The sequence below is a fragment of the Herpailurus yagouaroundi genome, unplaced genomic scaffold, assembly GCF_014898765.1.
Source record: "Herpailurus yagouaroundi ecotype Mexico unplaced genomic scaffold, PumYag 141, whole genome shotgun sequence".
NCBI lineage: Eukaryota > Metazoa > Chordata > Mammalia > Carnivora > Felidae > Herpailurus > Herpailurus yagouaroundi.
This window is the reverse complement of record NW_024412396.1, coordinates 45,668,211-45,686,443: the sequence shown is the minus strand read 5'-3', so window position 1 is coordinate 45,686,443 and position 18,233 is coordinate 45,668,211. Positions and strand designations below refer to the sequence as shown.

General features: G+C 37.8%; 1 protein-coding gene across 8 annotated transcripts in view; it reads right to left on the bottom strand.

Annotated features, from left to right (window-relative positions):
- PCNX1 (pecanex 1) overlaps positions 1-18,233 on the bottom strand; it is a 168,823-nt gene that overhangs the window by 88,882 nt on the left and 61,708 nt on the right. For 4 of the 8 annotated variants that reach the window (XM_040477561.1, XM_040477563.1, XM_040477564.1 and 1 more), the window contains 2 exons: positions 12,130-13,839; positions 1,822-1,954 (listed from right to left, as the gene is read on the bottom strand). In XM_040477561.1, the coding sequence (XP_040333495.1) occupies positions 1,822-1,954; positions 12,130-13,839 (1,843 nt within the window). The remainder of the gene's footprint in view (positions 1-1,821; positions 1,955-12,129; positions 13,840-18,233) is intronic. The other 4 variants (XM_040477565.1, XM_040477567.1, XM_040477562.1 and 1 more) reach the window with 3 other exon arrangements.

Genomic DNA, 18,233 nt, shown 5'->3' with positions numbered 1-18,233 from the left:
TTGGTGTTTTTAATTTCTCTAAGCTAAATTGTATCTTATTTCATCCATGATAAAGTCACCTATTTAAGATACATGTAAAGTTTATGCTGGAAATATCCTAGAATCTTAACAAAATCTGCACACTGACTACTAGAAGATTACCTGCCAAAAATTCTAAAGTGAGTGCTTTACAAGTAAGAATCACGCCATTATCCTCATTTGAACGGTGATGTATTTAAAACCCTACAGAATTCTACATGATTGGCTGGAGTTAGCACACAGTTCTTTAATATTCCACCAGGCAAAGAAAAAAGTAATTTGTCTGCGTTTGTTGGGTAAGTGGGATCCAGCAGGCTTATTTGTGGCAAAGAATGAAAGGGTTTGCAAAGACCAAAAAAAGAAGGTTAAAATAAAAAAAGGGATTAATAAACAGCACCATGGAGTAAGAAAGCAAACAGGTCTATGGCAAGTGTTATTAAAGGGGCAAAATGAAAAGGTTAGAAAAAACAAAACAAAAAGTAAAATGAAATGCTGAGCTCTTTCTGCAGGTTGGGGCTAGACCCCAAATCCATCAGCAAAAAGAAGTTAATTCAGGGAGCAGAAGGGGAGGGTTCATAAAAGGCAAAGGTGCTCAGAAAAAGGTTTCTAGACCAAATGTTTTTTTAACTGGTGCCTTCCCATTTTCATATTTTCAATGTTGGTTTAACTAATCCATACTACTTCTTACAGAATTATGTATTACTGCAGGATTAATTAGGAACATGACCCACAAAAGGTGAAGCTCCTGATTGTAATGTAAAACCCAGAAAAAATAAGCAAGTCTTAAATTCTAGGGAAATGTAAAGAGAAAGATTTTGTTACTCTCAAGAACAGGATTTTAACAAGGGAAGGGGGTCAGCTCTTCTGATCTACCATGTATTCAACAGGAGTTGTTTCACTAAGTGTTCTTTTTGAATTCCAGATTAAAATGTAGGAAAATAATTTGGTAATGGTGATTTTTAACACAGAGATTAATGAGAGTATATGGTATTTTATGTGCACTGCCTAAGCAAGCACATGTAAAGCATTTTTGTCCATATTTGTATTAAAGCATAAGCATAAATGTTTTGATGTGTAAGACATACTTGAGAATAAAACACTAAAAGTTTAATGGAAAACTATTCCCAATATTATAAATAGATGTTTTCTTAATTAGGAATATTGGGAAATGCAAAAAATGTTTTTCTTCAGCACTAGTAAAAGTGGAGAAATTCAACACAGATATATACAAATATATACATATATATCCAATTGACCATACTTTGCCATAGAGTATTTTCGTCCCATGTCATTTACCAGGTTCTACTGATTATGAAATAAAAGATACAAATTTTTAAGCAATACAAAATATATATTTTAGTGAAATAAAATAAACTGGCTTATCAAGCTGAGGTCAGTTATCTGTATTCCTCAACAAGCTCACCACTCATCCCATAATTGTTCCTATTAAACTGATCAAGATGTTGGGGAAAAGATGCTGAAATAATATTAATAGGGAGTAGAAAAAAAAAAGAAAAGCTGACTTAAGGCCTCTATTTACATTTATAGAGATGCCCTAAAGTAATTTTGCTATTTAAAATGGACTAACCCAATCTGATCGTTTTGTCTAAACAGTGCAACGCAAGGCATGCAGAATGCAGCAGGCTCGTGGTCACATGCAGAGAAAGCCCAAAGAGCTTAAAACTATAGGAGAAACTGGAGGGAAAAGAAAAAGCAATTTGAATGCTTTCCTGGCACTGACAGAACAGGTTAGAAGGTCTGTTACATGCATGCTAAGCTTGGTGGAATTTTAAAATACCATACCTGAGGGGTGATCCGATGAGCAATGTAGGAGGGGTAGGGTTACTCCCTGCATTGTGCCGGCGCCGTACTGCCTGGCGCCTAAATGTGCTGCGTTCACGGCGAAATGACACTGCCTCCTCGCTGGCCTGTGCTGCTGTATCAAGATAGACTTAGGTCAAATAGGAGCCTAGGTCAGAGATGTAAATAGCAGCTGAGCCTGCCTCTCCCGTCTTCCCACCCTCAAACGTACAGGGAAGCTATCTGCTTGAGCCCAAGGGCTTTCATACATACACTGTTAATATGGCGCATCAAAGAATACACAAGACATACACATTGTTTATTTAAAGATAATTGGTTCTTTAAAAATAATGTTTTTGATATATCTGGCCTCACCATCTTCTCTTCAAACTCAATTTCCTATTTTAATATCTCCATTGGTTTAAACCTTCATCTAGGGGCTCCTGGGCGGCTCAGATGGTTAAGCTCGAACTTGATTTTGGCCATGCTCTCACGGTTGGTAAGCTTGAGCCCCCCATGTCCGGCTCCAAGCTGTCAGTGCAGAGCCTGCTTGAGATTCTCTCTCCCCCCAAAATAAATGAATAAAAAAACTTTGAAAAAATAAAAAAAGAACTTTGAAAAAAAAAATACAAATAAATCACACACTCTTGAATTAAGTCAACTTCACAAGTGCAATATTTGTTAGTTCCAACTAACAGGAATGGGGCATTATTTTCCTACTGTCAAGAGGACAGTAGAAGCAAACAATAATACTGCATTTTTTAAATATTTATTTTGAGGCAGAGAGAAAGAAAACACGAGTGGGAGAGGGGCAGACAGAGGGAGAGAGAAAGAAAATCCCAAGCAGGCTCCACACTGTCAGTGCAGAGCCCAGCACGGGGCTCAATCCCGTGACCGAGAGTCCATGGCTTGAGCCGAAAACAAGAGTCAGACGCTTAGCTGATAATACTTCATTTTTGATGCCAGAGGTAAGGAAGCTATTCATCCCACGCTGCACTGTGGCATAACTTTGGCAGCTTTTTAAATGTTTAATTCAAGACAGCATGGACATATCTTAACTGTGAAGTAGTGAGCTGCCATGAAACTTTATTCAACTCTACGCCAGCAGCACAGGTCCCCTCAACATTAGGAAGCAAGTATCAGCAAAACAGCAAGTACAGATATTCATAGTTTAATCCAAAAGCGATAAAGTACAAACTAAAACCAAATATGCAACAATGACAAATACACAACCATGGCTTAATAGAGTCACATAAAATTTTATAAAACCATTCTAATTGACTGATTTCAGTTTCTAGAACAAAATGCAAAATGATGCTTTATCTATGTGAATTTAAAACAATGGTTTCCTAGTGATCTAAATATTTTAGGGATAATTTTGACTTTGACAAAGGGTATCTGCATACTAAATATAAATAAACACAAAATGTAGTACAGAAACATTCTTACAAAACATTTTTCTATTAAGTATTATGAAAAAGATTACAAATCCAAGAATGTTGCATTCAGATTTCAGTTCTATTGCAAGTTTTCTTGACATTTTAAAAACATTACTAATTCTCAAATAATTCTTCTGCTTAGCAACAGCCATTTCCATCAATTTGGATGTTGATTTTGATAAAGTATTCTTTTTAATGTTTACATTCTGTACCCCTTCCTCAGACTGCACTGGTGGGTATTAGATTAGGAATATATGCACTACCTTCAAAAGGATAACTGTCTCTATGTAGCCACTTTCTTCTACTGCAGGAATGACAAACACAACTATTTCACCCATCTGGCAAGCTTCCGCCAGTAAAAAAGTAGAAGTCACAAATGACAGAACGCCTACTTATTTTTCAGCTCACATACTACAGTGATATTCTAAGTTAGTCAACTAAATAAGAAGTTACGTTTTGCGGCTTTGGCTCCAAATCAGACTGGACTCCTAATATTTCTTTTCTTTTTTTCCCCTCCAGTTTCACTGAGATATAATGAAAAATCCTTTAAATGTGAAAAAGCTGTTACTTGTGATATAAAAGCTCATGTACACAAAAATTACATGTGACCTGTGAGAACAAATGATCATTAAACCTGGTCATCTAGAACGTGCTGTCCCCAACACGGTAGCCACTAGCCATATGTGGCTACTTAAAAGTAAATAAAATTAAAAATTGAGTTTATCAGATCCATAAACCACATTGCAAGTGCTCAAGAACTACATGTGCCTAGTGGCTACCAATATTGAGAACATTTCCTTCGTCACAGAAAGTTGTACTGGACAGTGCTGATCTAGAAATTCAAGGACACCTTTCTGTCACCACCATCTACAAAGCCTACTGTATGCTCTGCCTATTCCTGACAACTATGATTTCAGTAAGAGGAAACTGCAACCAGCACTGTCACAAAGGAGAAACTATACTGGCAGGCAGTCACTAGATAAAGGATAAAACAAGCCACTTGCAGGAAGAAATGAAAACTTACATGAGTGACTGTTAATGGCTCTCAGACATCAGCAATGTTAACTGAGGTTATGGAATTTAAAACCACTTCTAAAACTCAACTCAAGACACTTTGTGAACTTATATTGAAGATTTCCATTTTACTGGAACAAACTACTACTCAATTTACAGGTCAATTCACTTCATTAAGAAACTTTCAAACATTCTCTCTAGTTTTAGATAACCAGAATAAGAGTAAAATTTACCCAGATATAATTTAAGGAGAATAATTCAATCCATAAAATGTACTAAAATTACTCTGAAGGATTTGGATAAAAGCAAAATGTCATCATTGAAGACTGAGAATAAATAGAAAGGAGGGAAATAGGAAACATTTTCTTTATTATCTTCCTTCTACTGAAGACTTAATGGTGTTAATTTTAAGTAAAAGCTAGTTATTGCATAATACCAAGAAGAAAACACAACTATTAGTGTCCATTTATAGTCACAATGTCCTTTGGCTTCTTCAGAAAAAAAATTTTTTTTTTTTTGCTATTATTGCACTATTCATATTTTGTCCTCTGCAAAAGAACTACATAATACTACTCTCTTAATAAAATAGTTTTAGAAACACTCTAAGATGAAAGTTTAGACATCCTCTGAACAATGTATTAAAGTGGAGTTATGATTACTGCCTACAGTGTCCTTGTAATATTCAGGGTGTAAATACCTAATGCTAAAAGAATTTTCAATGTTTACTATAACAATTACTTTAACAATAGCTAGGATCACACATTCAACTGAAAACACTATGCCATAATTTATGGTCACAACAAATAAAACTAAACCATGCCCCCTGAAAAACGTACTACTAAATCAAAACATCTCTATTTGGAATAGGGTCCAAAGGGGGCCCAGTTCTACTAGCGCCGAGGAAAGCAAAGTGTCTTTAAAAAAGCTTAAAATAATTTGCCACAAGCATATTCAATCACATTAGTTATAGCTACACTTGCTGAAAATTCACTTCTACAACCCGAATGTAATAAATTTTTTAAATCTTTTAACTTTGTAAGAGAAAGAAACAAAGCGCACACACACACAAATCTTTGAACTAAGGAACCAAACAGGAGGGAGAAAACACTTTAAAACCTGGTTTGGGGGGCACGTGGGTGGCTCAGTCAGTTGAGCATCCGACTTCAGCTTAGGTCATGACCTCACGATTCCATGAGTTCGAGCCCTGCATCAGGCTCACTGCTGTCAGCGCAGAGCCCCCTTGGGATCCTTTGTCCCCCCCTCTCTCTCCCCCTTCCCTGCTCATGCTCTCTCTCACAAAAATGAATAAATAAATAAACAAAACCTGGTTTTGAAGTTGACACTGCTTTTGAATTGTGACACTGCTTAAAACTCAGTATCTTCTGGCAAAAAAAAAAAAAAATGAAATTAACTAGAATAAGAGCATAAAACACAAGTAAGAAAAATTTAACACTCTAGGTACAACCAAATTTAAAGCATGTATAGGTATAGGAGGGGGAAAAACATTCAATGGACTCAAAAACCATGAATAACAAGAAAGATTTGAAAATACTTTCAAGGACATATACTTAGACAATTGTGAATTTTTTAATGTATATTTTTAAAATTACCAAGTCTTGACTTTTTAATCATTTCTTTGTGTTAGCAAACTTCAACAGACTGAATTACAAGCCCAGCAAGTTTAAGAACCTTGGATCATGTAGCTCTTTACTTTTGAGGTAGTAATACAATCACTCAAGTAAATTTAAACATTTACAGGGTACCTAAGGGCAATTCCTGTACAAGGCACAGATAGCCTAAGACATTTTAGACAGCTGTGGTATGATCTATTCTTAAAGATCAAATAAAAAACAAAATCCACAATACATATACCTCCCACCTCAGGAGTTACTTCTCAGTTACCTAAATGAGTTAAGGAAAATTCTCTAAATCCTATATTGAATTGTTTTAGTACGATTATTTATTTTTATAGTGAGGATACTGAAATAGACTATCAGTTTGTTTTACTCTGTGAATGAAAAGAGGAAAAGCATTAAAGGCAATGAGTAGTTTCACAATGGCAGGGAGGTATATTGCAGCCGCTCTGGAAAACAGTGTGGAAGTTCCTCAAAAAATTAAAAATAGATCTACGAAAAACAAACAAACAAAAAGATCCACTCTATGGCCCAGCAATAGCACTGCTAGGAATTTACCCAAGGGATACAGGAGTGCTGATGCATAGGGGTACTTGTACCCCAATGTTTATAGCAACACTTTCAACAACAGCCAAACTATGGCAAGAGCCTAAATGTCCATCAATGGATGAATGGATAAAGAAATTATGGTTTATATACACAATGGAATACTACTTGGCAATGAGAAAGAATGAAATATGGCCCTTTGTAGCAACGTGGATGGAACTGGAGAGTGTTATGCTAAGTGAAATAAATCATACAGAGAAAGACCAGATACCATATGTTTTCACTCTTATGTGGATCCTGAGAAACTTAACAGAAGACCATGAGGGAGGGGAAGGAAAAAAAAAAGTTAGAGAGGAAGGGAGCCAAACCATAAGAGACTTTTAAAAACTGAGAATAAACTGAGGGTTGATGGGGGGTGGGAGGGAGGGGAAAGTGGGTGATGGGCCTTGAGGAGGGCACCTGTTGGGATGAGCACTGGGTGTTGTATGGAAACCAATTTGACAATAAATTTCATATTTAAAAAAATAACAATGGCAGGGAGGTATAAAAGAGCAACACATGGCAAGGTAGGAGGTGAAGGTTATCCATATTCTATCTCAAATATTGGAAAGTTGTAAGCATCAGTATGTACAGAAAAAGACGCCACAAAAACATGTCAGTCATGCCGCTGATTGCTTAGTGAGAGGATTCATAGGTGATAAGTGACTTTCTAGTCCCTATGCACAGTTGTGGCTGGCCTCTTGTGATGGCTCGATTGCTATTAAATAAATAAAAATTTAGACAGAAAAAAAACTGCTCAAGAAAGGTGTTATTTTCAGTGGGGAGTGTTTATTAGAGGAAAAAGTAAATATGAGAAGACTGCAAGTAAAAAGTTGTGTTTTGGTACCTCAAACAGAAAAGCAGCAAATGCTAGTAGGAAATGAGACATGAAAGAAAGGCGAAAATACACACAAGTATATGTACATCTCAGAAAAATAAAAGATATAAGCAGACATCCTGAAATACACTGCCATTTGATCTAAACGTCTCTCCCCCTCTTACTTCCCATGTCAGCCAAGGATGATGCCAACACCGGCGTGCCAAGGTTTTGTTCTAAAATAAAACGAATACTCATCAGTGTTATCTTCTGGGAGGCCAAAGCACACCGAGAATGTATGGCACAACCTCAAAGCATTCATTCCACATTAAACAATTTCAAGCTGCGAACATATTTCAAAGGACTAATCTACTTTTTGATAAGTAAACCAGCACACAACAGCAACCAACGACAAAGGATTAGCTGTGTCTTCAGTGAGAGAAAATCTCCATGTCCTACTGGTATTTTCCACAATCCCAGACAGCCAAACAAATACAGATGGGCAGACAAAATGCTTTCAAGAAATTAGATGATACACTGGAGTCATGATTCACACACAACAGTTCCTAAAAGAGTTTCAGGATTCCTTATCTCAGAGGTGGCTCCAAATGTTTTTTTAATCCTATGCAAGTGGTATGAGACATATAGACTCTTCCAGAAAACTGCACTCAAACTATTTTGCATATGTTTTCTGAGATTCACCTAAGAAGGGGTCATTAGTGAAGAATATCTATTTGAAGTGACATAGATTTGAAAAGGGAAACTTCCTTACAAATGACAAAAAGGCATCAGTGTCTTAGTTCTCACACTAAACCTGTAATTTACAGAGCACTTTTACAAATCTAAGCTCACTAGAATCTGATAGTTAATGCTGAGACAGACCTAAACAGTTATTCCTGTTTTACACCTGAGAAAACTGAGGCACAGATTTAATGACTTGCCAAGAGTATCCAGTTAATAGAGGTGGTATTAAAATGTAACTGTTTGATTCCTCATCCAGAACTTCACTGCTACCAGAAAAAATACATATATATATAGTGTAATGTCTGCCCCTACCACACAAAATCAGGCATGGGCTGGTTCAGGGAATTCTATACACTAACCCTCACTTGCCTCATCAATAAAATACCTCTTCTTCATACTGCTTTAAGAGTAGACAACTTTTCCAAGCACATGAAGTATCCAAATCTGTTCACTACACTGAATGAGCATCTTTCTCTGTGGTTTGATGTCTAAGCTTTCTTCTCCACATAGACTGATAGAGCCTTTCCCTTAAGCGGGGCCAGTCACATGAACACTTATCAGTGCGCCTACTACAATACAGTGTTAAGTTAGGATCCCACAATGTCCTTCAACACTATCAAATTCCCAAGACAGTTTACCCCTGCATTTAATGACCCACCTGCTGTGTTCTGCTTGGGTTTGTGTGGTCATTCCAGCTTCTCCTTTCGTGCTGGTGGCGCATTTCTATTGTTGTCATTACTTTAGCTTCTCCAAGCACCAATTCCCTTCTACTACTTTGCTTCTTCTCACTTGCCACATGGAGTGACAGATGAGAAATTTAATGTATTGGAATTCAGAGTCCCTCTGTTTAGTAAGGTACAAAAGCTTTAATTCTCATGTTCTTGTCTATTCAGGGGTCTTTCTAAGATTCAATGATATTTGGATTCAAAATAACCTCCAATTTACACAGATGGCACAAACTCTCATAAATTATTTATGGAGATTTGGTTTTTCTTTGAGTACAGTGATATTTCCTTAACAAAAGATTACCTTTGGTTCCCAAAAGAAATATAACAAGATCCTATTTCATGCTTATAGAGTAGGGGCTCAAACATTACATTTGAAATAATTTTCCCGAACAGAAAAACAGAGGTTAAGAAATTCAGAAAAATATTACGAAGTATAATAGAGCAAATATAAACCTTTCCATTCTGGTTGTTCTTTATAATCTGTTGAATCAAGCAGTAAATCAAGGGACGCAAAAGAAAATGGTTTTTAAAAGTAATGCAGGTACCAAACGACACTTCTACCATATAGAACTTAATTGTACTTTTTCCTTCGAATATTCACCATCAGTTATTAAAGACATGCTTTATCATTATAAAAGAATTAAATGCAAAAGAGATCAACACAAAAGGCCTTAGCTTGCATCTAAAACTCTTCTCCCACCTAAGCAGAAAAACTGATGAAATCCAATTTTAACCAAAGTACTTGATTAATGGTGAAAAGTCCTACGAAAACAATCATTTGCTATGTAACGGAATACCAAGAGAGAAGTTATAGGATATATTATGGCCAAAATAAGATAAAATCCATATTACGAGATTACATGTTCATGTTTTTCTGCTGGTATTATGTAAGAAATCAGGTATTATGTAAAAATTCTTACTTTTACTATTGCTGAGTCTCACAATGGCACGATTAGAAATCTCTAATATATTTCTATATTTCATCATTTTCTTCCACTTTAAGGAAAGGACACATCTGAGTAGCAGAACAGCGGTCTGTATAATCGAAACAGTAGCACTATTAAGCATTTCGTGTGGGCCAGGCAGTGTTCTAAGCATCTGACATCTATGAATTCCTCACAGCAACCCTGTGAGATGAGGAGGCTGAGGCTACAAGAAGATAGACAGCTTTCCCACAGCGGAGCCCGTGTGCCAGCACGGGTGTCCAACATCATGTCATTATGTTAAGTCACCTCCTATGTTAAGAGTATTTCACTTTAGTACTTTAGAGTACATTTTCTAGATCTCGTCCTTCCACACTGCCAACTCCACTAACTACGCTTAAAAAGAAAACAAAATCATTGGAGAACTCATCAACACCTCCAAGTTCATTAGAATAAAATCTATTTGTGGCTTACGTACGGCCACATGAACGGTCAAGCAGCGTCCTGTTTTGTTGACACATTTCAGAGTGTAGTATGTAGGAAGAGACAGCCCAGAAAACTGTCTTCTAAACTGCTAAAAAGGACTGTAACAATTAATGTCGATATAAATAAATCTTTAACAATTGAGATTTTATACAATTTTTAAATGAGAACCAAAACATATCCCCTCTCTCACTACCTCCAATCTTCCAAAAAGCCCAAACAAAACCCTAATGAAATGTGATCAAACCAATGAAACACAAACCCTTCACACATTTAAGCTGTTTAGTTTTACTCTTATTTTATTCTAAACATAAATGAAACTCAAATAAAAACAGCCCCTACAATGTTCTTCCTTTGGCAAAAAAATGTTTTTTAACAGCCCGTCACGTCAAAGTACATGGAAATTTTTAGTTCATTACCTGCTTCTTATTAACATTCAATGACTTGTTTTTTTAAAAATAAGAACACAAACAAAAGAAGACAAAACCTGGAATCTGGAAAAGCATGAGCTCATAGCAGTCAAAGATCTGCACCGAAAAGCAAATAAAACCTTTCAGGTAACTTTTCCTAAAAATTGGAACACCTCATATTCCCTGTGAAAAAGAAATGGCATTTTAAATTCAAAGACATAGAGACTTACTATAGCTCTTGTACATATTTTTTAGTATTTACATTTCAACAGTATTTAGAACAGCAGTATTTTTCTATCATAGCATGCTCACTCTTAAAATTTACTTAATGACACCTTGAAAAATTAAGCTCTATTTTTAAACCCAATGGTTTCTTATAGGTCATGAACATATCTGATATGCTTTGTGTGAGAAATCACTAAAAGCATTTCAAAAGACTTTTTATAAAAAACAGAATGATACCCACCCACACCAAAGGTTTAAGGGAATTTAATTACTATGCTGTCACCAAATGGTTATAATCACTTCAGATATAATTAGTTCTCAATACTTAAGTTTGATAGACTGTTTTCTTCTTTAGGTACCAAAGATCATTTTTTTGCATTCTCATTAGAAATTAGTCTTTATCAGAAATGGCATCAAAGGAAATAAGAGAATGTTTTACAAGATACCAGCCTGAATACAGGGGATGGGAGTGGAGGGTGAAAAAGCTATGGTTCCAGCAACAGAAGACGTCAGGGTTCTTCTGATCCTGCTCAAGAACCAGATTCCGTAAAATCCGCAACAGAATGAACTGACTATTCTGGGTAGGAGGAAACAGGAAGAAACACCTCCGAAAGAAATAAAACGTCCAAAACACACTGGCAATATAAAATCACCCACTGAATTCTGCACAATATACCATAAGTCTGAAGTAAATAAGCTATCACTTTAATCAAACACCATCAGTGTTATCACAGGGAGCATCACGTATCCACTAATGGATACTAAATGCCAAATTAAACTACATTGATTTAATCAACTTGAAGTGTGACGCTAACGGAAAAAAAATGGTTAATGCCTGAAACTTGAGTAAGGGAGAAGTAAAACCAAAGAGACAAACAAGGCACAAGTTTTCACAGTACATAGTCAGAGATAAAGTAATATTTGGCAAAATCTTACTGGTTGAGGTATCTAACTCTGAAAGCTCAGTGGCACACACTGTATAGGAGATGATTGAAAATGGTTTGTGATCTAATAAATTTCTACATTTTGTTGTTGCTACTATTGTACAATGAAAGAAGACAACCAATTTTGGTCAGTCCTGGTAAAACATTAAGAGGTGGCAACTGACTTTGAAAAACCCAAGGCCAAGAAAAAATTGAAACCTTTTCTGACATAAGCATCTCCTACACAGAAGAAAGTTTACCAACACAGCGGAAGGAGGGACAGTAACACAAAGCCTATTTTATATATTTTAGTAAATACCACTCTAATTGATAGTACCCACGACCGCAGTGAGTCTCAGGGAACTCTCCTCCAGTCATTTACTTACCTCCACTGCCCGCATCTTGCTCTTCGCCTTCAGGAAACGCAACCTGGCTTGGCAAGCTATTCCTAGACCGAGTGACCGTCTCTAACTGGGAAGCCCGGCCCAATAACGATAGCTCATCTAGCACCTCTCCCTCTTTGGCCTCGAGATCAGATTTTGAAGTGGTTAAGGGTTTTATACTTTCGGGTGCCATCAGCCTATTGGAGTCATTCAAACACGCTACTGTGCCACTGTCCAGGCTCAACACTCGGGCCCGCGTCTTGGCACTATTTGTGCTGGAAGTCCGACGTGTCGTCCGCTTTTTGCAAGTTCCTTCGGGACCCGGATGGCCTTTGTGTGTGTGCTCGGAGTCAGTGCCCCTTTCTTTCGGGACGTGTTTGGTCTTTAGAGCACTGCATCTGCCCTCCGGAGACTGACATGAATGAGAAGTGGTGCTGGAAGAGCTATCGCTGCTGACCTGGTGAGCAGACTGCACACTTGATGCTCTGCTCAAGTCACTTTGGTCGCTAGAGTCCTCATCGTGACAGAATATAGCACTATGTGGCTTTGTGCCAGCAACACCTCGGAAGGACACATAGTCCCTATGCCGACTTGAATCAAAACTGCTGGCCCGTTTTTTTCCTGTCCGTCTCCGGCCTGACTTATGGGCAGAGGCTGTCCGGTGGATCAAGCTAGAGGATTTAGGTCGTACATCCCCTTCCTTTTGCTTTCCACCACCGTCTTTACCAACTTTTGAGTCCGCTGAGACAGCTGACTTTTCACTCTGCTCGTCTTTGGGGTCAGCGGTTTTCCCAAGCGGTCTGTCCCCCTGGGAAGTAAATTCATTTGCGTGGGGATTCTTGTTGGCTTCTTCAGATGCAGAGGTGCTGAGACCTTTCTGATTGTGCATATCATCAGAGGTGCTGGGATCCTTGGCCTCTTGAACCCCACTGTTTGTACTCACTTCCAAGGCAGTCTTCTCACTGTTAGTCCTTTTGTCACTGGTACAGCTACTCTGGTCCTCTGGGTCAGCACAGCACTCCTCTTTCTTCCTACCGCTTTTCTTTCCTACTTGAGGGGACTCCTCATGCTCCGACAAGATGCTCTCTATATGAGTCGAGCTGGTCTGCTCACTTTTGTAGCTGCTGACGGTACTGTTGGTGTCACGGTCCGTTCCACTGCAGTAGCTCTCTGTCGACCCACTGCTCCGCGTGCTCAGGCTCCTCAGGCTGTCCACGCTTTTGTCTGCTTTCAAAGGTTTGCTCCTCCCACTTTTTGTAGGTGGCTGAGAATTACTGTTTTTCAGCTCACCAACGAGCTGAAATTCCCCAGATAAACAAGCATTTTCCACCAAGGATTCTTTGGATCCAGAATGAGGCTTGGAAGATTCTAACTCGCTAACCGGATCTAACCCCCGTCTTTGCTGATAGAGAGGGAAGTCGTTCAGTGAAGTGTCTGGAAAAGCCACAGCAGAGCTAGAAGTCCGTGGTACCCCTCGTGGCCGGTGATCTTTCCTGTAAGAGTGTGAATGTAAAGGGACAAGAGAAGCCACTTCTGTGTCACAGGTGTTGGACAGAGACTGATCGATGTGGTGGTGGTGGCCATGACTCGGCAAGCTCACTTTGTCACTAAAGTCCCTTGGTAAGTCCTGTCCACAGGAGGATAAGGAAGGCTGAATGGAGATGAAGGAATCATTGGAGACCAGACGGAAGAGCTTCCGATCAGTTGCCAAATCTGTTTCAAACACATATTTGGAAATGTTAACACAAATCTATGATCTGCTTATATACTGTTTAACAATGGAAAGAACTCACAGCATACGGTAACTTGAGGAAAAACAATTTCCCGAGTAGTTCACTGAATACAAGTTGGCAAGTCATTCCAAAGAGTTGGTTTTTATTTCACAGCTGGACAAAGAAAGCATTCTATTTACAGAATGAACTGAACTTCCAAATCCTCGAATGGCCTGAGAAAAGGTTCCATACACTATCAACAATAAGGGGCAACATAGGATTATATTTAAAACAGCCCTGGATTTTTTTTTTTAAGATTTTATTTGAAGTAATCTCTACACCCAACGTGGGGCTTGAACTTACCACCCCAAGATCAAGAGTCACATACTGTACTGACTGAACCAGCCAGACACCCCATAAAATGGCCCTGGACTTTTATGTGAAGTCTGTCTCTAGCTTACTAACTGGATAGCTCTGGTTTCCACGGCCCTGGTTTCCTCATCTATAAAATGAGATCTCACTAAGTAGTACCATGAAATAATGGAGTTAATGTGCTTAGCACAAGCATTTCTTAGCATAATGCCTGGTACAATGAACTGCAGCTATCATTATTCTACCTCTCTAACACAATACAAAAATTTTTGAAAAACCAATGTGATTATCTTACAAATCAAAAAAAACCTAGAGTAATTTGAGAAAAAAAAAATCAAAAGGCTGACCAATCCATAAAGAAGATGCAATATAATGATGTAAGATGTCTTGCTGTTCACAATGACCAAAAAAATTAAAACAGTTGTAGAACAAAATACTGTGTTTTCTCTTTCATCATTCATGCAACAATTACAAAATGCCTCATGAAAAACTACACATTCCTGTATATCTGTAAGACCATTCCTTTAACACTCCACTTAGGGCAGTTATTAGTGACTGGAATTACCATACGTACTATGTACACAGATATAAATAAATCCACCTACCCAACTACACTGTAATTTATCTTGAAATACAGTTTGGCAATTGAAGAGTACAATAGCTGACTTTTTATATACTTTTTGACAGACAAGGATGACTGAATCTGCTATTAGCTCAATAAAAATTATCTTATTTGTTATAACCACATAGAAAAAATACAATTAGTAGATTCTGTAGTTGACTCACACTCTTCCCAGGCAAGCTCAATAATAAAAGCATACCTTCCCCTCTAAGATTAATATAAAATAAAAATGAATTACTAGAAATGTGTATGTACTTTTAAAAAATCTAAAGCTAGCTCTTTCCCTGGTATCTTACCGCTGCGTCAGTGCAGGTAGGGGATTGAGCTCGAGCTAGCTCGAATAAAGGCTCTTTGCTTTTGCATCGGAAAAAGAAAAATAAATAAATAAAATAAAATAAAATAAAAAATAAAAAATCTAAAGCTAGGGGGGCCTCGGTGGCTCATTCGGTTAAGCATCCAACTTCGAGTCATGATCTCACAGCTCACGGGTTCCAGCCCCATATCGGGCTCTGTGCTTACAGCTCAGAGCCTGGAGCTTGCTTTGGACTCTGTATCTCCCTCTCTCTTTGCCCCTCCCCCGCTCATGCTCGCTCTCTCAAAAATAAACATTAAAAAAAATTTTTTTTAGAAATGTAAACCTAGACTAGATTTAAATTAAAAACTTAGAGGGGCGCCTGGGTGGCGCAGTCGGGTAAGCGTCCGACTTCAGCCAGGTCACGATCTCGCGGTCCGGGAGTTTGAGCCCCGTGTCAGGCTCTGGGCTGATGGCTCAGAGCCTGGAGCCTGTTTCCGATTCTGTGTCTCCCTCTCTCTCTGCCCCTCCCCCATTCATGCTCTGTCTCTCTCTGTCCCAAAAATAAATAAATGTTGAAAAAAAACAAAAAAATTTAAATTAAAAACTTAGAAACAGCCTCTAGAATCTACCATATAAATTGATTTATAAATGACCTATTAGGCTTTATCTTATGTTTTAAAGTCTTCAACTTAATGGGGCTCCTGGGTGGCGCAGTCGGTTAAGCGTCCGGCTTCAGCCAGGTCACGATCTCACGGTCCGTGAGTTCGAGCCCCGCGTCGGGCTCTGGGCTGATGGCTCAGAGCCTGGAGCCTGTTTCCGATTCTGTGTCTCCCTCTCTCTCTCTGCCCCTCCCCTGTTCATGCTCTGTCTCTCTCTGTCCCAAAAATAAATAAACGTTGAAAATAAAAATAAAAAAATAAAGTCTTCAACTTAAGTATAAAATTCATGTTCTTTATCATTTGTCCAAAACAGCTGTCACTGTATTTGGGGTTCTGATATCTCTAAATATCAAAATTTAAAAGTTAGCATTGTATTTACTTTTTTGTAGTATTAAACTGTAAAGTTATTTCTAAAAACTCTATAATAAGCGATTATGAAATAGGATATTCACATTTCAAAGTTATGAATTTTATAGGACGAAAACTTAACAAGCTACTGAAAATCACTAACTCTAAAATATGAGAAAAGACTTAAAAATGCTATCAAAACCAATTCCAAGACATTAACAAACCAGAAACATATTTTTCATTTAAAAAGACACACGCAAACTTACTTTAAAAGTACTTTACGTGTACTTTTTCCAATGTTGCTAAATATACCATAAAAAAATCAAATCTTGTCAGGAAATCTTAGATGGTTTTAGGAGACTTTCAAGTAAATACGCTTTCTTAGATATTTTTCTCACTGGTAGCAATATGGTCTAAGGCTCAAATCAATACAAAGAGGTACTATTTTCATCTAATCAACGTTTTTACCAATAATTTCTACCAGTGGCATTTAGGATAAGAAAGGCACACCCACATACTGCTCATGGGGATGCACCGGCGTAATCTTCTATAAAACAATCTAGCAATGTGGCCAAAAGCCTCACAAGAGTGTACATACCCACCCATGATCAGTAATCTATTTCTAGAAATTGCTGCCAAAGGATAAAATCACCTATGTATATAAGGTTTTAGCAAAAAATTGTTCATTTCAGGTTGTTAACAAAACTTCTTAAAACATAAAAAGTATGAAAATGTCCAATAAAAAAAGGTCAAATAAATTGGACTGTCTATTAAAACATCACACAGGCACTAAAAATGTTTTCAAAGATGACATAATAAAGTGAGAAAATACTTGAGTGAAAATGATGGCACTATATAAAAAGTATGGTTCCAATCTGTAACAGTTAAAAAGAATATTAAGAGTATATTTGCATATATGTGTAGGAATATTAAAAGTAATATACCATATTTAGCCATAAAAAGGAATAAAGTCCTGATATATGCTACAACATGCTAAGTCAAGGAAGCCAGACACAAAAAGCCACCTATTACATAATTCCGTTTATATGAATGTCCAGAAGAGGCAATAGAGACAGAAAATAGATCAGTGGTTGCCAGGGGCTGGTTGAAGGAGGAAATGGGAGTATCATGGGTATGGTGTTTTTTTTTTTTTTTTTTTGTGGGGTGACAAGAATGTTCTAGAATTGGACAGTGGTGATAAGTGCACACTAACTACTAAATACTAAAACTCACTGAATTGTACACTTTAGAAGAGTGAATTTTAAAGTACATGAATTATATTACAATACAAAAATAATTTTAAAAAGTGATACACCAAAAAATAAAGTTATGTCAGTGCCAAAAATGTGAATTATTTTCTTCATATTAACTGTCTTTTCTAAAATTAACATATGTCACTTTTATAAACAAAAACCACATTTTCCTCCTTTCTTCTGGATCATCTCCATCAGTTATAAGAAACAAGCTGTTATTTCTCTTACATGTTCTTAGAAAATCCCAATCTCTCCTTTATCCTCACCTTCCCCTGCTGGCTTTCACCCTGAGTCACTGATCCCCTTTCCACAAATTCACCAAGAGTAGTCTGTATTCACTCTTTTCAGTTCTCCTCCTCTAATTCTCTCCTACAGGTACTCTGATCCCCCTCCATGAATGTGCTTATCAAGGTCACCAACAATCCAATGGCCAAGTCTCAGCCTCGTATCACCTGACCCATGGGCACTGTTGGACAAAGCTGAGCACTCCAGTCTCCTTGAAAATCCGGGATACAGCACTCTAGGCCTTCCTTGCACCTCACCCGCTCTTCCTACGGGGTCTCCTGCACCTATTACACCGGACTGGCTCAAAGCTCAATCCCTGGAACTTTTCGTTTTTCCATATACACTCCCTCTTTTCTCCATCTCATCCAGTGTTCTGGTCCCACGATAACTAAAATTCAGAAATACTTGTAATTAGCTTCCTCCATCTTCTACCCAGCGCCCACATTCAGATGGGATTAGGGTAAAATACTGATCTTGGGTAGGGAAAAAATGGGAGCGGCTGGAGACGGAAATCAGAGATAAGCCCTTCTTAAAAGCAAAAAATGAGAGCACACGTCCCCT